This window comes from Bufo bufo, chromosome 3 (genome assembly GCF_905171765.1).
Source record: "Bufo bufo chromosome 3, aBufBuf1.1, whole genome shotgun sequence".
NCBI classification, from domain to species: domain Eukaryota; kingdom Metazoa; phylum Chordata; class Amphibia; order Anura; family Bufonidae; genus Bufo; species Bufo bufo.
In genome coordinates this window covers 180,464,783-180,488,351 of record NC_053391.1, presented here as the reverse complement: position 1 = coordinate 180,488,351, position 23,569 = coordinate 180,464,783, and the positions used below count along the sequence as shown (strand labels likewise).

Here is a 23,569-nt window from a genome sequence, read left to right as displayed (position 1 = left end):
TTTCTTCCTGATTCTCCCAGCTCTGTGACATACTTGCCAACAGTCATGATTTTGCTGATACAAGCCCCGTATCAGCATGCGAAAGTTTAAACAGCTTAAATGTCTGAAAACTGGTAAGTATGGTTAGTATATTCCAAAATGTGTTTACCCTTCAGCAGGTGCACTTCCCAGAGGAACACCTCTGGGACCACATCTGTATAGCGCCACCTGCAGTTTTTTTTTTTCTTATTTCTTTGACCAGCTCACTGAGAAGGCCGCAGATGCTCAGTTTCATCCTTCAACTGCCTCCTGAGCTGTGATAGGGAGAGCCGAGACATGTCTCCTTAGCTGCAGCAGAGAACACACTCCCTTTGAGCTGTCAGCTTGATATAAATCTAGCAGAGCAATGAATAGGGAGATCTCTGGATCTATGTGAGGTACAGGGCTGGTTCTAGCTTTGTTAGAAAGAGATCGCCATGTACTATATGATGTCTGATTTCCATTTTTTACATTAATCATGGGACAACCCCTTTAAAGGTTCTCTTGAAATTCTAAAGGTTAATGCAGCAAAAGTGATGGATTCTCTAAGGGCTGTTTCACATGAGCGGATGCCGTGCGTGACATCCGCTCCGTGAATGACAGCCAAGACCCGATGCAGACTGCAGAAGCACGGAGCATTAACATGATTGATAATGCTCCATGCCTCTCTGTGATCTCTTTACTACGAAATCACAGTGACAACTTTATCTCACTGTGATTTCGTAGTAAAGAGATCACAGAGAGGCATGGAGCATTATCAATCATGTTAATGCTCCGTGCTTCTGCAGTCTGCATCGGGTCTTGGCTGTCATTCACGGAGCGGATGTCACGCACGGCATCCGCTCGTGTGAAACAGCCCTAAGGGGCAATATAGATGGAGCCTAAGGCCTCTTTCACACGGGCGTGTCCGGATTAGGTCCGGATGCTTCCCGGTGCATTGCGGCAAACCCGCGCGAGTAGGAACGCAATTGCAGTCAATTTTGACTGCGATTGCGTTCCGATGTTCAGTTTTTATCGCGCGGGTGCAATGTGTTTTGCACGAGCGTGATAAAAAACCGACTGTGGTACCCAGACCCGAACTTCTTTAGGCCTCTTTCACACAAGCTTCTCCGGATTAGGTCCGGATGCGTCCCGGTGCATTGCAGCAAACCCGCGCGAGTAGGAAAGCAATTGCAGTCAATTTTGACTGCGATTGCGTTCCGATGTTCAGTTTTTATCGCGCGGGTGCAATGTGTTTTGCACGAGCGTGATAAAAACCGACTGTGGTACCCAGACCCGAATTTCTTCACAGAAGTTCAGGTTTGGGTTAGTTGTAGTGTAGATTGTATTATTTCCCCTTATAACATGGTTATAAGGGGAAATAATAGCATTCTGAATGCAGAATGCATAGTAAAATAGGGCTGGAGGGGTTAAAAAATTAAACTCGCCTTAATCCACTTGTTTGCGCAGCCCGGATTCTCTTCTGTCTTCATCTGTGAGCAATAGGACCTTTGATGACGTCACTGCGTTCATCACATGGTCCATCACATGATCCATCACCATGGTGATGGATCATGTGATGAGCGTAGTGACGTCATCAAAGGTCCTATTGCTCACAGATGAAGACAGAAGAGATGATGGCTGCGCGAACAAGTGGATTAAGGTGAGTTAAATTATTATTATTTTTTTTTTAACCCCTCCAGCCCTATTTTACTTTGCATTCTGTATTCAGAATGCTATTATTTTCCCTTATAACCATGTTATAAGGGGAAATAATAATGATCGGGTCCCCATCCCGATCGTCACCTAGCAACCGTGCGTGAAAATCGCACCGCATCCGCACTTGCTTGCTGATGCTTGCGATTTTTACGCAACCCCATTCATTTCTATGGGGCCTGCGTTACGTGAAAAACGCACAAAGAGGAGCATGCTGCGATTTTCATGCAACGCACAAGTGATGAGTGAAAATCACCGCTCGTGTGCACAGCCCCATAGAAATGAATGGGTCAGGATTCAGTGCAGGTGCAATGCGTTCAACTCACGCATCGCATCCGCGCGGAATACTCGCCCCTGTGAAAGGGGCCTAACACATTCTCTTATATCTGTCAAAGGATGCAACACTTATATCCAAACCCAAAAATTATAATCGCTTAATAATGTTCAAATACATGGTGTTACAGGGACTCTTAAGCAAATAATTAGTTATCATCCCCAGTAGGTACTGACTTATTTTTGAGCTTTGGAATATAAGAAAGCATTAAAGGGAATCTGTCACCCTGATTTTGGCCTATTATCTACAGTAATACATGAATATTACTGCAGATAAGGAGCCCAGATCACTATTTTTTATTTTCCTACTGCCACTTGTTTTCCCACTGTCAGCGCTTAGATCTGCATTGAAATAAACTGTCAGGACTGCCCTGCATTGGCCCGAGTCCTCTCCATTATGCAACAGTCCGGAGGGTGTATTTCAGTGCAGCTTTGAGCACTGACAGTGGGGGAATTGGGTGCAGTAGGAAAATAAAAAATAGTGATCTGGAGTCCTCATCTACAGTAATACACATGTATTTCTGTAGATAATAATCCAAAATCGGGGTGACGGGTTCCCTGTAACCCAACTCAAATGCATAACCATTTTTTTCATTGTGAGGGTCCTGATGTAGTATTAAATATAGGCCCAGGGTACTTTTAGTTTGCATCTGTATGTGTGTGATATGTGTGTAATAACGTGACCATACTACAGGGCAGTCAGCAGGCCTTAGATGTGAACATTACTATGTAACTCCAATGTACTATTATCTACCTACCTACCTACCTACCTGCTGTATTAGGTTCTGGACTCCTGACTGTTTCTTTTAGGTAATGGTAGTTGGGACTGTTTCACACATCCTTGATAATGTCCGTGACAAGAGGGTCAGTGATTCATCTGTGAAGATGTCCATGAAGGATCCATATTTAGTCTGTGTGCCCATTTTTTGCCCTTCGTGTGTCAACCATATTCCATGTAGACTGCTAGGCTGAAAATTAGTTTCCAGTGCATCTCCTACCAACGATCAATGAAAAACAGACCCATAATATGCGTGAGGGATCTGTAATCATGGACAAAATAGTGCAGTCAGTGGAAAACCAATGATGTGTGAATGCAAGCATTAAAGTCAATGGATGTGAAAGCAGTCCATGGAGACCACAGACAGCGATTCACTGATGTGCGAAAGAGGACCTAGAAGAAATAACTTTAATTATTATGACCACTTCCTACTTTCAACGTCGGCAGCGTGCAGCTCATGAAGGAAGTCACGTGTGGTTTGCTGGCTTGGTGAGTACATAAGGTGTGCGATAGGCTGTGTGCATACGTATCCCTCGTTTCTGTCATGGGTCACAGGCACAATTTATCAAAGTTGTAAAAAGTATGATGACTGGTTTCAGACTAAGGCCCCTTTCACACAGGCGAGTATTCCGCGCGGATGCGATGCATGAGGTGAACACATTGCACCCGCACTGAATACCGACCCATTTATTTCTATGGGGCTGTTCAGATGAGCGGTGATTTTCACGCATCACTTATGCGTTGCGTGGAAATCGCAGCATGCTCTATATTCTGCGTTTTTCACGCAACGCAGGCCCCATAGAAGTGAATGGGGTTGCGTCAAAATCGCAAGCATCCGCAAGCAAGTGCGGATGCGGTGCGATTTTCACGCACGGTTGCTAGGAGACGATCGGGATGGAGACCCGATCATTATTATTTTCCCTTATAACATGGTTATAAGGGAAAATAATAGCATTCTGAATACAGAATGCAAAGTAAAATAGGGCTGGAGGGGTTACAAAAAAATAAAAAATAATTTAACTCACCTTAGTCCACTTGCTCGCATAGCCCGGCATCTCCTTGTGTCTCCTTTGTTGAATAGGACCTGTGGTGAGCATTAAATACAGTTACAGGACCTTTGATGACGTCTCTCCGGTCATCACATGCTACGTCACATGATCTTTTACCATGGTGATGGATCATGTGATGACCGGAGTGACGTCATCAAAGGTCCTTTACCCAGGTCCTAAAGAAAGAATACAGAAGGAGATGCCGGCTGCGCTATCAAGTGGACTAAGGTGAGTTAAATTTTTTTTTAAATTTTTTTTAACCCCTCCAGCGCTATTTTACTTTGCATTCTGTATTCAGAATGCTATTATTTTCCATTATAACCATGTTATAAGGGAAAATAATACAATCTACAGAACACCGATCCCAAGCCCGAACTTCTGTGAAGAAGTTCGGGTTTGGGTACCAAACATGCGTGATTTTTCTCACGCGAGTGCAAAACGCATTACAGTGTTTTGCACTCGCGCGGAAAAATCGCGGGTGTTCCCGCAACGCACCCGCACATTTTCCCGCAACGCCCGTGTGAAAGAGGCCTAAGGGTAGCAGTATTTCTGTGCACTTTGTGAACTGTTCGCATGCCGCTGTTGTGAAAGGGATGTCTCCTCTGATGTAGATGTTCTCTTTCCTCATCTTCTCCTTTAAGACCAAATTCTAAGTGTGAAAGTAGCTTCAGACGGATCCGTCCAGATTTTACATTGAAAGTCAATGGGGGACGGATCCGTTTGAAAATTGAGCCATATTGTGTCAAATTCAAACGGATCCGTCCCATTGACTTACATTGTAAGTCTGGGCGGATTCGTTTGCCTCCGCATGGCCAGGCGGACACCCGAACGCTGCAAGCAGCGTTCAGGTGTCCGCTTGCTGAGCGGAGGCTGAACGCTGCCAGACTGATGCATTCTGAGCGGATCCGCATCCACTCAGAATGCATTGGTAGCTGGACGGATGCGTTCGGGGCCGCTTGTGAGAGCCTTCAAACGGAGCTCACAAGCGGAACCCCGACGCTAGTGTGAAAGTAGCCTTAATTAGGGATGGAGGGGTTAAAAAAGAAATAAAAAAATTAAATTCACCTCATCCACTTGTTCGCGCAGCCCGGCTCGTCTTCTTTCTTCTTCTTTGAGGACCTGGGAGGAAAAGGACCTTTGGTGACGTCACTGCGCTCATCACATGGTCCATCACTGCAGTTGAAACAAAGGGTTGCTCTGCTAAAATAAATGGTATCTTTGGGCTCATGCACACGACCGTTCCGTTTTTTGTGGTCCGCAAATTGCGGATCCGCAAAACACGGAAGCCATCCGTGTGCCTTCTGCAATTTGCGGAATGGAACAGGCGGCCCATTGTAGAAATGCCTATTCTTGTCCGCAAAACAGGGCCACAGAACGGAGCAACGGATGCGGACAGCACACAGAGTTTTGTACGGCTCAGATGCGGACCAGAACAACGGTCGTGTGCATGAGGCCTGAGTATAATGAAAATATATATGCAACTTTCCAATACACCTTCTATATAACAATTCTCTATCATTTACAATATCTCTGCTAATAGTAACCTTAAAGATGTGGCCGCAATCCCAAAGTGGCAGCCAGGGATTGCGACCAGTCATGATTAAGAACAGTTTTGTTTGAAACGCGTTGACTTAACAGATGGATGTCACTGGATGTCGTTGATTTGCTGCATGAATTTTACCACTGTAATAAAGGAACGCACAGCTTTACATTTCCTTGGTGCTGGATTTTTTCTATTAGCTAAGTTTCCCAAGGTCTTACCTTTTCCACGCACCAGGAGTTCATTGTGACAGAATGCCTTAAGCAGGTGAGCTGGACTCTATCTACTATTTTATAAAGTTGTACCCTTTTAAACCACATTGTATTTATTATGGAGGACTTGTCACCTCTCCTGACACGTCTGTTTTAGCAAATACTTGCATTCCCCATGTAATAATAATTCTGGAGCATCTATTCTTATGTTGTGCCATTCCTTTATTATTCTTGCTAGAAGTTATGATTTACTAGCATTTTGCAATAAAGGTCCAGATGGGTGTTACCAGTTGGGGGTGTGTCCCTACGCAGTCTGCCATTATCCATTCAGTGCTGCCAGTGTCAGACCCTGCAGAGACATACCCTCACATGGGGAACGGAAGAATTTGCTAAAACAGACATGTCAGGAGAGGCGACAGGTCATCTTTACTGCACAAACAACAAAAAAATAACAACAACCCGTGCATGCAGTATTTATCTTTAATTATCCACAGAAAATAATGTATATTTCTTGTATAATATACAATAGCATCTCTACACAAAAATATTTTATTATTAAAAGCTTTCCTTATTACCATATATAAAAGTGTCCTCAAGAAAATCCGAAATTGTACAAGTATTTAAATAGTCACGTGACCTGTATACCTTTAAGACAGAAGACAATAAAAAAAAAACTGTACATAAAGCATTAGGCAATATCACGTATGTCCTGTGCCTATGATATACAACACCTGCGTTGCTGGCATCACAGATAAGACCCTACTGGATCCAGACTTACTATTGGTGGCCTCAAAAGCATGATTCATGTTTAAAGCTTTTATGGGATTTTCCACTTATGTGGACCTGAATCCCTAAAAATATGGTATGACGCTATTTTATTTGAATTTTAACCTCTTAAGGACCCATACCTGTACGGTGCTGGTGGACATGACTTAAGGACCAGCGCCGTACATGTAAGGCAGGCTGATCGGGCGGCATGCACCCGGCAGTCACTGACAGCTGGGCCCCTGCTGCATATGCCGTCATCGGTGAAAACACTGATGCCCTTGCAGAGGGTTCGCGGAGGGGACGGGTGCCCTCCGCTTCCCCATCGGGTCCCTGCGCTGCAGTGGCCGGGAACTCAATGGCAGAGAAGGCAGCCCGATGCCTTTCATATGCATCGGAGATTGCCTTCTACGGAAGCCTGAGAAATCCAGCCTTTAGGCTGGGTCTCAGAGGCAGGCTATCAGCGTAAAAGCTGACAGCCAATGCATTAGAATACAGGTTGTATTGTAATGCATTGTACAGGGGATCAGACTCTAGAAGTTGAAGTCCCAGAGTGGGACAAAAATAAAAAGTTAAAAAAGCAAAAAAAAATTTGTTTTTCATAATAATAAAAAAATAGTTTCAAAATCCCAAAATAAATAAAAATTAAATATTTTGACTCAATTTTACCACTGTCATGAAGTACAATATGTGATGAGAAAACCATCTCAGAATGGCCTGGATAAGTAAAAGCGTTTTAAAGTTATCACCACATAAAGTGGGCCCCCCTCCCTCCCCTCCAACGAGTTAACTACAGGGGAGGGAGGGGGGGGCGGCCGCACTGGCCACCAACGAGTTAACTACAGGGGAGGGAGGGGGGGGCGGCCGCACTGGACAACAAAGAGTTAACTACAGGGGAGGGAGGGGGGGCCCACTGGCCACCAATGAGTTAACTACAGGGGAGGGAGGGGGGGCCGGCCGCACTGGACAACAAAGAGTTAACGAGTTAACTACAGGGGAGGGAGGGGGGCCCACTGGCCACCAATGTGTTAACTACAGGGGGGGGGGGCCTGTCCCCTGCTGCCTGGCAGCACCTGCCAGGCAGCAGGGGGCAGTCATGTACACAGTTCTTTTAGTATATTCTAACCTGAAGCGTCCCCATCACCATGGGAACGCCTCTGTGTTAGAATATACTGTCGGATCTGAGTTTTCACGAAGTGAAAACTCAGCTCTGAAAATGCTTTTATGCAGACGGATCCATCTGTATGAAAGTAACCTACGGCCATGGATCACGGACACGGATGCCAATCTTGTGTGCATCCGTGTTCTTTCACGGACCCATTGACTTGAATGGGTCCGTGAACCGTTGGTCGTGAAAAAAATAGGACAGGTCCTATTTTTTTCACGGCCAGGAAACCCGGATCACGGATGCGGCTGCAAAACGGTGCATTTTCCGATTTTTCCACGGACCCATTGAAAGTCAATGGGTCCGCGAAAAAACCCGGAAAACGGCACAACGGCCACGGGTGCACACAACAGTCGTGTGCAGGAGGCCTTAAGGTGAAAAATGGCATGGTCCTGAAGGGGTTAAAGGAGTTGTGCTATTACATAGGTACTGCACTGTGGTTACTGCTAATTTGCCAGGCTGCACCTAGATTCCCACTTAAAGGGGTTGTCCGGTTATCCTCAGGACAGGTCATCAATATCAGATCGGCGGGGTCCATTCCCTTCCACCCCGCCTCTCTTCAGGAAAAGAGACCGGAAACGGCACCTGAACACTGCGTGCGTCTCCTCTTACAGCTAATCAGTGAGGGTGCCAGGGTTACGGACCCTGCCGTTAGGTCCTAAGGATAGGTCATCAATAGTAAAAGCTTGGACAACCCCTTTAAAGGAAAGATGCCCAACAACAAACAGTGACCACAGTGTGGTACCCGAGGCTCAAACCACACATGTAAGGCCTATTGCACACGACCGTATGGCTTTTTCAGTGTTTTGCGATCCGTTTTTCACGGATCCGTTGTTCCGTTTTTTGTTTCCGTTGTGTTTCCGTTTCTGTTCCGTTTTTCCGTTCTGTTTTTCCGTATGGCATATACAGTATACAGTAATTACATAGATAAAATTGGGCTGGGCATAACATTTTCAATAGATGGTTCAGCAAAAAACGGAACGGAAACGGAAGACATACGGATGCATTTCCGTATGTGTTCCGTTTTTTTGCGGACCCATTGACTTGAATGGAGCCACGGACTGTGATTTGCGGGCAATAATAGGACATGTTCTATGTTAAAACGGAACGGAAAAACGGAAATACGGAAACGGAATGCATACGGAGTACATTCCGTTTTTTTTGCGGAACCATTGAAATGAATGGTTCCGTATACGGACCGTATACGGAACGCAAAAAACGGCCAGTAAACGGGGAAAAAAAACGGCCGTGTGCATGAGGCCTAAGGGTGCCTTCACACGTGGCAGATTTTGTGGCAGAGAATTCCACGGCTGAAAATCTGTTCCATTCACCTTAAGGCTACGTCTACACGACGACATTTGTCGTGACATTTTGTTGCACTAATGTCGCGCGACAATTTTTATAAAGGCAGTCTATGGTGTTGCACTGCAACATGCAACATGCTGTGACTGCGACGCAACAGTCGCAGAAAATCTATTCGAGATGGATTTTCTGCGACTGTTGCGTCGCAGTCGCAGCATGTTGCATTGCGACACCACAGACTGCCATTATAAAAATTGTCGCGCGACATTAGTGCAACAAAATGTTGCGCTACAAATGTTGCAGTGTAGTTGTGCCCTATCTGTCGCGCGACAAATGTCGTCGTGTAGACGTAGCCTAATGGAGCTTGCAGAAATCCATGTGCTTGCTGCCCCATTCAAATGAATGGAACTGATTTTCAGTTGTGGAATTTTCTGCCGCGTGTGAAGGCACCCTGATAGGGTACCAGTGCAATCCCCAGTCATCATGTGTGCCAAGCAACAGCAGAATTAACTTACCGCCAAGCAAAATTATCCTCCAGAGGGTAATTAATAGTGAATACAATAAATCTGGCACTGATCACGCATTTGTGATATAAAGAGTAAACATATAGAAAGGTCAAATTCACAAAACTCTGTACAGCAGGTGTATGCAGCAGCAAGTCTACATCATTTTATTCAAATCTGCTCAATTACACATGTGTCCAACTTCAGCTTGAAATTGCATCTCATCTCTTCGAAGAGGGAAGGCATCAATGAGTGTAAAAAGGTCAGAATTGTTTATAGGGTTGGCATATCTTTCTTTGTCGACGCCATGTTTATCAAGAACAACCATCTGATATTTTCTTTCGGATATTCTTAGGAGCAATCTGTGAAAATGAAGACAACACAATAAGACGATACAGAATGACTAGTGGTTACGTAGTATGATAAATATGACAATGGTTCACCCGTCTCAGGATGAATATAAGGCCTAATAAGTATGTGTGCATTCAAGAAGTAACATTGACTATTTTTACAACCAAAATGAATTTGAATATTAAATTAGGGCAAAAATTTAGTTCCCTGCTGCACTAATGAGGACCAGGAACTCTGAAATTTTGCTGATGAAATGTTGATTAAAAATAAGCCATATAGGTGGAAGCTGGACGAATGGTGGTGTCACACAAAGCTTTTTGTGGCAGGTTTTGTGGCAATTTTGATGCTGGTTTTTTTAGCCAGCTGGAAACAAAAGTATAAGTGCTTCATTTATCACCTTCCAATCTACTTTCGGCTTCGACAAAAAAAAAAAAAAAGCACCATATGCATTAATTTTATTGCCATTTGTGAGTATGAATAAAGACTTTTACAAAGCCTCTTAACCAGTTGGGAAGTGATTCTGCTACATCTATCAACTTGCTTGCCCTTTTTCCTAAGCAAAAAAAGATAATATATATCATTTTCTCGCATAGGCGTGGTACTTAGAGATTGTCCGGATTCACGAGGAAACTGCACACACTGGGAAATGCCAGCAATAACTTAGTGATCATTTGTTACCCGGTGCTGCAGCCAATCACTGGCCTTTTTAGTGCAATGCTGAGGCTAGTGATTGTCTGCTGCGGTCACGTATTGTCAGCATGATATGACTGCTTCCTTCTGAAACAGGGCAACCCCTTTAAATCTGGAATCCACTGATGTGAATGGTCAACATTACTCATGGATCAGAAAGATCAGGTTTAGTGTTGAGCGAACTTGTGTTTTAAGTTCGGCGTATAAAGTTCGGGTTCTGGTTATCGAAGAATCGCGTTATGGATTCCGCTACCACAGACAATAACGGAATTTAGAATCCATAACGCGATTCTTCGATAAAACAAACCCGAACTTTAGACGCCGAACTTAAAACACAAGTTCGCTCAACACTAATCAGGTTGCTCAGGGTTGATTTGTATCAGGATCCCCAGTAAAGTGCAACAATTGTTCATTTAATTTATTGACTTGTGACCAATGATTGGGGCAAAATTGTACAGGGCAAAATGGCTCAAGGAGAGAAGGAGAGGAAAGGAAAAATAGAGCTAGGAGAAAGGTCCTAGTGTCAGACCATTATATTAAACTGAGATTATAACTTATACTGTAAATTTGCCATAATCCTCTCCAATATAATTTTCTTAAACCAGAAAAATTGATTGCAAAGGTAGCATCAAAAGATTCAGAAAGAGGGAACCCTTGTATGTTTGTAAGGATAGTTATATTGAGTTTCAAAAACTTTGGAGGTTAAAGGGGTTGTCTCATCTGAGACAATGGGGGAATATCGCTAGGATATGCCTCCCATTGTCTGATAAGTGCAGGTCCCGGTTCGGTGAAGAACAGAGCGGGCCAAAGTGGTGGCTGGAGGACTCTGTGCTCTCCCTGTAGAAGTGAATGGGAGTACACCGAGCATGACCGGCCTCCACTTCCAATTATGTCTATGGGACCAGCGGTGGGACCCGGACCTATCATCTAAACGGAGCCCCAAAAGTGGTGAAGGGCACACTGCCCATGCGCAGCCACCCTCCATTCAATTCCATGGGGCCGCAGAAAATAGCCGAGCACTGGCTCGACTATTTCCGTCGGTCCCATAGAAGTGAATGGGCGTGGTGGCCCAGAGGCCTCCAGCCACCACTTTGGCCCGCTCCGTTCTCGATAGAGGTGCGGGTCCCAGCACAGATCCTAGCGATATGCCCCCATTGTATCAGATGAGACAACCTGTAACGGTCACGTACACACACACACAGGGGGGAGGGAAGTGACCACTGCGCTCCACCCTTACCCCTGGCCCTGCCTACTTGCCTCGCGAGTCCTAATGACAGGGGACAACTGGACGGCAATCCCTAACTTGTAATAAGTGCAGGGATGACAGACAGACAAACAACAGGACGTGAACGGACCGAGTCAATACCAGGAAAGCTGCAAAGTACAAATGGAGCAAGCAGAGAATTGTCAGGAGAAGCCGGGGTCATAAATACCAGGAGAGCAGAGAAGTACAAGAGGAGTCCTAAGAGAGTAGTCAGGTGGGAGCCGAGGTCACAATACCAGGACGGATGCGCAGTACAGGAGACGCAGGCAAAAGGATGGTCAGGGAACAGGATCAGGTAAGTATTCAGCAGTCCAACAAATAGCCAGGAACCTAGAAATTAACAGGCAACCTGTAGCCAGCAGGCTGCCTGTATTTATAGTGGGGAGTGAGGGTCATGTGACGTGGCCAGCGTCACATGACCGACAGACCAACCAGTCGAGCACCGAGTGATCAGCTCGGCGCTCAAGGCAGACTAGGAGCAGGGAGCCACCCAGCTAGTAAAGTCGCCCTGGGAATGAGGTCAAACACAGAACCTCATTCCAAAAGCTAAGCAACAGTTCTGCGGGCAATGGGGGACCGAGTGCACCTTCGGAACCCTGTGACACAACCCCTTTATTGCATGAGTTATTTGGAGGTTTAACAAAATTTTATCATTTAGTTCTAGAAATGAGCAAATCGATTTTAAAATTAGACCAGAATTTTCTAAATAGTTTTGATTCTATCAAAGAGAGAGGGGGAGGAAGAGCGAGAAAGGGACAGAGTATAGAATGGCATTGACTTTCACTTCGTTTGGTTCTGATTCGTGTCTCCTAATTCCATGCGTTTTTGTCCCTCCTGGTTTGACCCAGCTCATCTATTTCTGCTTTGACTTTACTTGGTTTTGGCTGATCTGTCACAAGTTTATTATTTTGTCCCCATTGTACCTTCCCGTATAGGCCCCAGCACTTAGTTAAGCAGGGACTGTCGACCAGTTATGGGCTGTCAACTAGGATGGATCATGCAAATAGGTAGGGACAATGGTTAGGGTAGATCAGCATCTAACTTGTAACTGCCGTGACAATAATCTGTAATTATGCACCAATGACAGACCATTGTTTAGACTGTATTATGTAGAGTTGTATCTGTAGGGAATTCTCTTCTGCTCCTCGACTGCAGTTTTCTGGGTTCTGCCTTCTAGTCATCAGTTGAGTTGCAATTGTAAAGATGTGCTCAGATTTCTTGAACGTAATGTAATAGTCAAACCTTTTTCAATTTAATTTCTGTCTCTATTATTGTGTAATGCCATGGAACTATCTAGAATACAGACACTTGGAAAATAGATAAAGTTGCTATTAATTAAGTACATAAAGGAAAGCAGAAGAAAAATGTACCGTATCTAGAAAGGTAACATAAGCCTCTGGTTTACTTTCATTATAGTGTGCACAGGCCAGGTAATGCTACACTGGTTTTCTGGGAAAAATAGCTGAGCCATTGATGCCACTAGATGTAAGGAGGCTAGCTTATAAGTCATTGCATTACCATTTAAACTTGCATATACTATAGTGCACAGAAATTTGTACTTGGTCTCATTTAAATATTAACATTTCAATAAGTTAAACATCATTAATAATTCACTGCCATCCAGAGAGTGCACAAACATTTCACATTCACCACATAGCAAGTAGGCCTGTCTGTTTTATAAATGCCAGGGCTGATTTTCAGATACTTCTGATAATTTAAATCTCAGCTATTCTATTAATTACATAATAGATATTTGGAAACATAATATAATAATATGTATGTAAAAACATAAAATCATAAAAATACATAATCATAAAAAACAAGGCGAAACAGAATAGGAGGAATCACAGACTGATGAGGATGAGTTAGAGCACCAATTAATTAGAGGATAAGTGGATCAAGAAGTATTGTAGTTTATTTTTTAGCACCAATTAGGTGATTTTTTTGTGTCAGAATCATGCACCTGAATTTGGCGCATCTAAAACCACTCTTCACCACTGATAAGCCAAGCTTTCCATCTCCTTGTCACTAAAAAAAGTGGAGAAGTTCTATCTGTCCTTAATACTTTCCTCCTATGTTCCAAACCTGATTGTGGCTTGAAAAACTGCATCAAAAAGCCTGAAAAGGGTTCTCTGGGCTTTTAATATTGATGACCTATCCTCAGTATAGGTCATAAATATCAGATTGGCGGGGGTCTGACACCAGGCACCCCCGCCGATCAGCTGTTTGAAGAGGAGGCATGCGCCGTGCCAGCGCTGCCTCCTTTTCACAGTTTACCTTCTCGTTGTCGCCTCTGCAGCGGTGAGCAGGTGTAATTACACCTAACCGTCCCATTCATTTCAATGGGACGGATCATTCCCATACACTTGTATAGGAGCGATCCGACCCATTGAAATGAATGGGATGGCTTGGGTGTAATTATGTCTATGCGTTCCAGACTTCAGGCTGTAATTGACTGCAAAGGATTTGCAAGCAAGTATTAAAAAGTGAAAGTTTGATTTATGATTATTATTATGTCCCATTACTTTTGGTCCCTTAACAAGTGGGAGGCATATATGCAAACTGTTGTAATTCCTACACCGTTCACATGATTTGGATGTAAATACCCTCAAATTAAAGCTGACAGTCTGCAGTTAAAGCACATCTAGTTTGTTTCATTTCAAATCCATTGTAGTGGTGTATAGAGCCAAAAATTTTAGAATTGTATCAATGTCCCAATATTTATGGACCTGACTGTAATGGTCTCCTTGTTCTCCTCCCCCCGGTGACCGTGTGAGTGGTGCTATTAGTGGTGCGGGGGAGCAGTGGAGGAGAGCGGTTGCGGAAAGTCGCACATGGAGTTCTGGCGTGACCAAAGTGGAGGCGACCTGGAAGTGGTGCCGTGGAGCGGAGAAGGAGGAGAGACACAAGGATCCCCGGCAAGGTGTTTGCAGAACCCATCTGTGACTGCCTCTGAAAACCGTCTCAGGAGGAAGCAGTGCAGTGGAGCAGAGAAGGAGGAAAGACAAGATAAGGCCATAGTGGGATTTAAATATGGAAATCCTGAAGAAAAGATCTCAATGTACGCAGATCTCCCCTTTTGATCAGAATCTCCCCTTTTGAGACATATGGAAGTCTGTCAGGATTAGAAATAAACTGGCGTAAATCTGCTTGTATTCCTTTGGACCCATTAAAAGATTATGTTCCTGGGATTTTAGAGGTATTAATATATCAAGAAACCCCCAGTACTTTATAAAGTTAAATATACTGCCCTTAATAAACAAAGTTAGAGCTAAAATACAGATCTGGAGAAAGTTTCCTCTATCTATGGCAGGCAGAATTTCATTGATAAAAATGTGTTTACTTCCTATGATGAATTATGTATTTTGGAATGCCCTAATAGAAATACCAAAGAATATCTATAATACATTGGAGAGTTTACTCAGTGTGCTGATCTCGAGAGGGCGTAGGCCAAGGATGAGACTACAACTTCTACAGTTGGCAGAGGACAAAAGTGGCCTTAACATACCAGATTTAAAATGATACGCCCTTGCAGGTCAGCTCAAAAATTGCCTGAATTGGGGCAATACCAGGCTATATGTTTCATCTATAAGATCACTGGACAGAAATACGAGTATAAGAGGGATATTTTAAGCATTAGAGGCGGGCCTCCATCTACAGGAACAATTTAAAACCTCCCAAACACGGAGACTAATGTATAATACATGGAACTCTGTTAAATCCCTTTGGGAAGATATTGAGATTCATGAAGAAACTTTGCCGTGGAACAATTTGTTCCTGGAAGCATTAATGACAATAGATAAAACACCATGACAAAACTTAGGATATACAAGTTAGGTCAGATATAAAAAAAATTGTGATTTATTGGGGTTACAAGAACTGAAAGATAAATATGGTATTCAAGATAAAGAGTTCTACTATATCCAATTAAGGTACAGGTGAAACTCGAAAAATTTGAATATCGTGCAAAGTTAATTTATTTCAGTAATGCAACTTAAAAGGTGAAACTAACATATGAGATAGACTCATTACATGCAAAGTGAGATATTTCAAGTCTTTATTTGTTATAATTTGGATTAATATAGCTTATAGCTTATAATACCCCAAAGTCACAATTTTGAGGTACCCTTTTCTCAGGGGATATGGATTAATTAGCTGACTAGAGTGTGATACTTTGAGCCTAGAATACTAAACCTTTTCACAAAATTCTAATTTTAAGCTGCATTAATGCAATTTCTTTTAAGTTGCATTACTGAAATAAATGGACTTTTGCACAATATTCTAATTTTTCGAGTTTCACCTGTATGCCATTAAATTGTGTTTACGTAATAGGAAAGAAATTAAAGCCCTCCCACAACCACTGAGAAAAATTAGTGGAATGACAATGGGGAGAGGAAGAATAACTAGGATTTATAATATTTTAATACAGCAAAGCAGAAGTAAACTGGGGAATAGGGTAGAAGAAAATAAATGGGAGGACAGGGTGGCACCAATGACTCCTGAAGACTGGAGTAGCGTATATGCTGAAATCAGAAGGGTCTCCCCCAATCCAGCCTATAGATTGACGCAAATTGATGAAATGGTATAAAAATAAGGTTTTTATTAAATGTCCTAAATGTGGAGAAGAGGGAGTAGATGGGAATGTCAATGTCAATGTTTACAAAAGTTCTGGAATGAAGTCATTGCCCAAATTTGGAGTTATCATAAGATTAGAATCCCAAAAACTTTAAATATGTGTGTTTTGGGTGATTTGGAGGCTCTAAGTAATACCAGATCTCAAGAAATTGCAGCTAAACTCCTAATTCAAGTCAGAAGATGTATAGTAAAGCAATGGGTAAGCAAAAGATCTCTGACGATAAAAATGTGGGAAAGCTTGGTAAAATCCTCATTGGCTTGTAAGAAGCTACATATATATATATATATATATATATATATATATAATATAAGTGTGAGTAGTTGGAGGTGGCGAAGGAGCGGGGAGAGCGAGATGGGGAAGAGGGGCTATATGTCTACCTCCTTTTCTTCTTTTTTTTTTCTTTTTTTGGGGTCATGGGGAGGTAGGTAGGGGTGGGAAAAGGAGTATTAAACCAACAATAAAGTGGAAAAATAGAAAAAATTATTTATTGCCGGAATACTTTAATATAAATGGCAATTAAGTTGTTATTTTATATGTTAATATTTTTTTTTAAAAGTGTTCTTGTTAATATGAATTCTTAAATAAAGATTATTAATAAAAAAAAAAAGAACTGTCAGCCTGCAGACTGGGAATAAACCTCTTCCTGCCTTGACTGTGGCAGGAAGGGGTTAATTCACTTTAAAAAATAAGTGAATAAAAAAATAATAGTTAATAAAAAATTAAAAATACGGAAAATAAAAAAAATTATAAAGTTATAGCAATACTAGTATTATCAATAGTATAGCAGACTATGTACACACACATACAAACATCCCACCCCTTTTTCGTTCTTAAAAAAGAAAAAAAGATAAAATGTTTCAGAAATAACTTGATTTAAAGAATAGGTCACTTTCTGATGACACATTCCCTTTAAGTCTTGCATAAAGCCTTGTTACTGTTAAAAAGCCACAATCTTACATATTGTTATTTTGATTTTGTAACTTTTTGACAAGAGCTACACATTTTCACCCATGTGCCCTGGACTGAATCACTGCTCATTTACTATTGATTCAATTTGTAAAAATCCATAGGTCTTATAGACACATCCTCCATACTGTACCTCAGCTGTAGTCCTAATGCAGGAGGGAGCAGCCTGCGTCCTATTCTTCCGATGTAAGTTGGATATACACCAAATAATTCAATGACTGTCACGTGTCTTAAGTCCAAGCCACACTGAGCTTGCTAAGAGGAAGAAGAAAATCAATACTAAACATATAAAGAAATAATTAATACAATAACCTAAAATGATACAATTGGGGGATTCATCAATAGTGACAGAAGGTGCAAGTCAAGACTTCATGAGTCAGTGAAATTTGTGCCAAATTTATCATGGTACATTTGCCGCAACTCACAAGTAATGTTTCTCTTCCATTCAATGCAACATTGGTGGCATAAGGTTACACCAATATATTTAAAAAAAAAAATCTTTTGACTCCATTTTTCAGAACTAGCATATACATGGCACATTTTGAAAGAGAAATGGTGTGCAATTGCCCAAAGTACCCATTTAGACTGATCTTTAAAATTTCCAAAGGGCATCAGATGAATAAATATCATTAACTACTATTGCTTCACTTTTTGGGGGTACATTTATTAAGACCGGCATTTTAGATGCCGATCTTAGTAAGCCCCTGCACTAATGGTGGATCGCTGAAGTTATGTAGAGGCGCCGGCCTCTACATAACTTTGGCGTATCCACTGCCAATTCTAACTTTAAGACATCTTTCTTGCTGTCTTACATTTAGACCATTTTTTATGCCTAAATCAGGCGTAGAAAATGATGAATGAGACGGGCCTATAGAAGTAGTTGTATGTTGGTACTCAGAAGACTACAATACATCCATTATTTCGTGTAGACTCATCAGGACAAAGCAGGGAATCCAATCCTGTTTTTATCACTGAATATATGGCTCCTGTACAGACTGGCTATTATGGCAAGCCAACAGCAGGAAAATCAAATTCCCCATGAGAACTCTATCAGTGGAGCACAAGCACAATACAAGGATGTCTTTATTCTCAAATGTAAAGGATAGTAATATGTCTATTAGCACATTGTGACAAAATATCTTACAATAGAGATTGCTATACAAGGTGGCTGTATTCTCCTAAAGAATGCTTGCAAGAGGTTTCTGCAGAGAGGTGTTAACTATAGGGGTTACAAAAATTGCATCTGACCTAGAGCAACCCATGTAATGAAATATCACTTTCTGTATTATTCTGTAATATGCCTGTACAGTGACATCACTGTGTGCATTATTCTTAGAGTATGATGCCATTTTCTGTGATATTGAATTATGATGCTGTGTTCATTACCTTTGTATTGCATATTACTGTGTGCATTATCCTTGTATTATGATATTGTCTTAATTACTTTTGCACTGTGACATCACTCTTGCATTATGATGCTGTTTATTATCTCTGTACAATGACATCGCTGATCCACAGTGATTTACACTACCAGAAAATGAAAAAAGAGCACCTGGAAAACATAAAGGTGTTTTCCGAGATTTTTATACTGATGACCTATCCTCAGGACAGGTCATCAGCACCTGAACGGTAGGTGGTCCGACAACCGAGACCCCCACTGATCAGTTGTTTGAAAAGGCAGAGGCACTCCAGTGAGCTTTTCCGAGGCCGAGTGATGACACGTTCTTGTGTCACGTGGCCTAGGAGCAGCCCAGCCACATTCAAGTTAGTGGGATTGAGCGTGATACCAAGCACAGCCATTATACAGTGTACGGTGCTGTGCTTGGAAAGCTGAGAGAAGGTAACGGCACTTCTAGGAGAGCTTGTGCCTTCTCAAAATATCTGATTGGAAGGTGTCCTGGGTATCCAACCCCCACCGACCGATACTGATTACCTATGTTGAGGATCGGTCATCAGTAAATAATCTCGGAAGACTCTTTTAATGTGATTGAGCTGAGAATGACAAAGTATAAACTGCTAGTGGTGCTTCGTGAATGATCATACAAGCAAGTTAGTGCACTCATTATTTTGGCTTCTGCAGCAGGGTATATGTTGAGGCAGAGACACATTAATACTGAATGGCTGTTGAATGCTGTGCATGGGAGATATGCTGCCCCATCCAGTCCCAGAAATTCTTGATGGGGAAGAGATCTGGTGATTGAGCTGTTGGAAGCCCCGAAGAGCATATTGTGCAGTGCAGGCAGTGTGTGGGCATGTGTTATCTTGTTGGAATACCATGTCTCCTGAACCAAAATAGGCAGTAGCACTGATTCCACAATGTCATGTATGTAGTGCCCTGGAGCAAGAGGTACTGTGAAGTTTGGACATTTATGGACATTTGCCTATTTCCCCATATGCAAAGTTAAAACTCCTTACTTTATTTCTCTTAAAAGGATTAACTTATACTGTTTATTACTGTGTTACTGCATTTTATATGTATGTTCTGATATACAGTACAGACCAAAAGTTTGGACACACCTTCTCATTCAAAGAGTTTTCTTTATTTTCATGACTATGAAGGCATCAAAACTATGAATTAACACATGTGGAATTATATACATAACAAACAAGTGTGAAACAACTGAAAATATGTCATATTCTAGGTTCTTCAAAGTAGCCACCTTTTGCTTTGATTACTGCTTTGCACACTCTTGGCATTCTCTTGATGAGCTTCAAGAGGTAGTCCCCTGAAATGGTCTTCCAACAGTTTTGAAGGAGTTCCCAGAGATGCTTAGCACTTGTTGGCCCTTTTGCCTTCACTCTGCGGTCCAGCTCACCCCAAACCATCTCGATTGGGTTCAGGTCCGGTGACTGTGGAGGCCAGGTCATCTGGCGCAGCACCCCATCACTCTCCTTCATGGTCAAATAGCACTTACTTTCAAAGTTTTCCCAATTTTTTCGGCTGACTGACTGACCTTCATTTCTTAAAGTAATGATGGCCACTCGTTTTTCTTTACTTAGCTGCTTTTTTTCTTGCCATAATACAAGTTCTAACAGTCTATTCAGTAGGACTATCAGCTGTGTATCCACCTGACTTCTCCTCAACGCAACTGATGGTCCCAACCCCATTTATAAGGCAAGAAATCCCACTTATTAAACCTGACAGGGCACACCTGTGAAGTGAAAACCATTTCAGGGGACTACCTCTTGAAGCTCATCAAGAGAATGCCAAAAGTGTGCAAAGCAGTAATCAAAGCAAAAGGTGGAACCTAGAATATGACATATTTTCAGTTGTTTCACACTTGTTTGTTAGGAATATATTTCCACATGTGTTAATCCATAGTTTTGATGCCTTCAGTGTGAATCTACAATTTTCATAGTCATGAAAATAAAGAAAACTCTTTGAATGAGAAGGTGTGTCCAAACTTTTGGTCTGTACTGTATATAAATACACTGCTCAAAAAAATAAAGGGATTACTTAAACAACACAATGTAACTCCAAGTCAATCACACTTCTGTGAAATCAAACTGTCCACTTAGGAAGCAACACTGAGTGACAATCAATTTCACATGCTGTTGTGCAAATGGGATAGACAACAGGTGGAAATTATAGGCAATTAGCAAGACACCCCCAATAAAGGAGTGGTTCTGCAGGTGGTAACCAGAGACCAATTCTTAGTTCCTATGCTTCCTGGCTGATGTTTTGGTCACTTTGAATGCTGGCGGTGCTTTCACTCTAGTGGTAGCATGAGACGGAGTCTACAACCCACACAAGTGGCTCAGGTAGTGCAGCTTATCCAGGATGGCACATCAATGCGAGCTGTGGCAAGAAGGTTTGCTGTGTCTGTCAGCGTAGTGTCCAGAGCATGGAGGCGCTACCAGGAGACAGGCCAGTACATCAGGAGACGTGGAGGAGGCCGTAGGAGGGCAACAACCCAGCAGCAGGTCCGCTACCTCCGCGTTTGGTCAAGGAGGAACAGGAGGAGCACTGCCAGAGCCCTGCAAAATGACTTCCGGCAGGCCACAAATGTGCATGTGTCTGCTCAAACGGTCAGAAACAGACTCCATGAGGGTGATATGAGGGCCCAACGTCCACAGATGGGGGTTGTGCTTACAGCCAAACACCGTGCAGGACGTTTTGCATTTGCCAGAGAACACCAAGATTGGCAAATTCGCCACTGGCACCCTGTGCTCTTCACAGATGAAAGCAAGTTCACGCTGAGCACATGTGACAGATGTGACAGAGTCTGGAGACGCCGTGGAGAACGTTCTGCTGCCTGCAACATCCTCCAGCATGACCGGTTTGGCATTGGGTCAGTAATGGTGTAGGGTGGCATTTCTTTGGAGGGCTGCACAGCCCTCCATGTGCTCGCCAGAGGTAGCCTGACTGCCATTAGGTACCGAGATGAGATCCTCAGACCCCCTTGTGAGACCATATGCTGGTGCGGTTGGCCCTGGGTTCCTCCTAATGCAAGACAATGCTAGACCTCATGTGGCTGGAGTGTGTCAGCAGTTCCTGCAAGACAAAGGCATTGATGCTATGGACTGGCCCGCCCGTTCCCCAGACCTGAATCCAATTGAGCACATCTGGGACATCATGTCTCGCTCTATCCACCAATGTCACGTTGCACCACAGACTGTCCAGGAGTTGGCAGATGCTTTAGTCCAGGTCTGGGAGGAGATCCCTCAGGAGACCGTCCGCCACCTCATCAGGAGCATGCACAGGCATTGTAGGGAGGTCATACAGGCACCTGGAGGCCACACACACTACTGAGCCTCATTTTGACTTGTTTTAAGGACATTACATCAAAGTTGGATCAGCCTGTAGTGTGTTTTTCCACTTTAATTTTGAGTGTGACTCCAAATCCAGACCTCCATGGGTTAAAAAATTTGATTTCCATTTTTTTATTTTTGTGTGATTTTGTTGTCAGCACATTCAACTATGTAAAGAACAAAGTATTTCAGAAAAATATTTAATTAATTCAGATCTAGGATGTGTTATTTTTGTGTTCCCTTTATTTTTTTGAGCAGTGTATATATATATATATATATATATATATATATATATATCCTGTTCATTTGCACTGTATTTGCAAGGCTCTGTGGAAAGGGTTAATGAACACTGAGAGACTGTTAGGACTTTGAATGAGAAGCTGGTAATTTTCCACAGTTTATAGAAGACCATGTTTTAGAGGGAAAAATCTGTTGTTATGTCTGGAAACTAGATTTTTTTATGGAAAAACTGTTGTGTCATTGCCATTGAGTATCATTGAAGCTCTATGTCAGACGGAAAGTGTTACAATGTATCTGTTTGTGCTGAGCTTCTCCACTCCACCCCTCATACTAGAAGTTTCCAGTCTAGCTAGAGATGGTATATAAGGAGAGCAGTCAGAGCCCCTAGTGTGCTGCCGTTAGAGAAGAGTGCTTATAAGAGGAGACTCTTCCAGACTACTGAGTGACCAGAAGAAGATGCTGAGATGGAGATACACTTCCACAGACCCTGGATCAACATCCTTGGACCAGGGTACCAGCCTTATGAAGAGAGAGAGAGGGACAGCTAGCTCAGGCCTTTCCTCATCATCAAACTTTTTGTCTGCAAGGGAGAAGACTGGAGAAGCCAGCCCTATGCCTTGCCTGTATTGTTTTGCACAAGAATCCCTCCAGTGAAAAAGCATCCTGGTTACTGCAGACCCTGACTGTTTGGATCTATTTCACATTGGGGTGCACCACGCCTTACCAGCCCTTCTGGAAGGCAGCAACACGTGGTGACACCTAGATGGTGTCCTGGGACCTAGCGTAGCGTTGGGGGCACCCCAAACCAGGCCACTGCATGTATACAGGGGCGGATAAATTTACTTTCCTTCTTTTTCAAAGGTGACAGTCTACATCCACCACTAGGGGGAGCTCAGTGCATAGGAATGTACACAATTACTGTTTACTGGAAGCTGAAATAATCTCTTTGCATTGTGGCAACTGCGTGAAAGAGTAGTGTTTTTTTGCTGGATCCGTCTCCCCAGGCATGTAGCAGTTGCATGGTCTACCACCATTGAAGGTGTGTTACTGCATGGCAATTCCTATCTGGTATTTGTGGAGTTAACAATGAACAGCCTTTGATATGGCCAGGACATCATGAAACCAGTCCTACTGTCTCTTTTCACTCAGGTGACATGGTGTTCCAAAAAGTTAACACTCATCCACAAAATGCCCGTGTTACACTATATGCTCTTCAAGGTATCCAGTAGCTCCCCTAACCAATTCAATTGGCAGCTCTTTTCCCCATCGAGAATGCCTGGGACTGGATAGGGTGATGGATCTCCCATGCA

General features: G+C 42.8%; 1 protein-coding gene across 2 annotated transcripts in view; it reads right to left on the bottom strand.

The window, feature by feature from the left end:
• Positions 1 to 9,186: 9,186 nt before the first annotated feature.
• Positions 9,187 to 23,569, bottom strand: part of SRPX (sushi repeat containing protein X-linked) — a 172,101-nt gene continuing 157,718 nt past the window's right edge. For both annotated transcript variants that reach the window (XM_040423791.1, XM_040423793.1), the window contains 2 exons: positions 17,401 to 17,522; positions 9,187 to 9,722 (listed from right to left, as the gene is read on the bottom strand). In XM_040423791.1, coding sequence (XP_040279725.1) covers positions 9,542 to 9,722; positions 17,401 to 17,522 — 303 coding nt within the window. In that variant the 3' untranslated portion in view covers positions 9,187 to 9,541. The remainder of the gene's footprint in view (positions 9,723 to 17,400; positions 17,523 to 23,569) is intronic.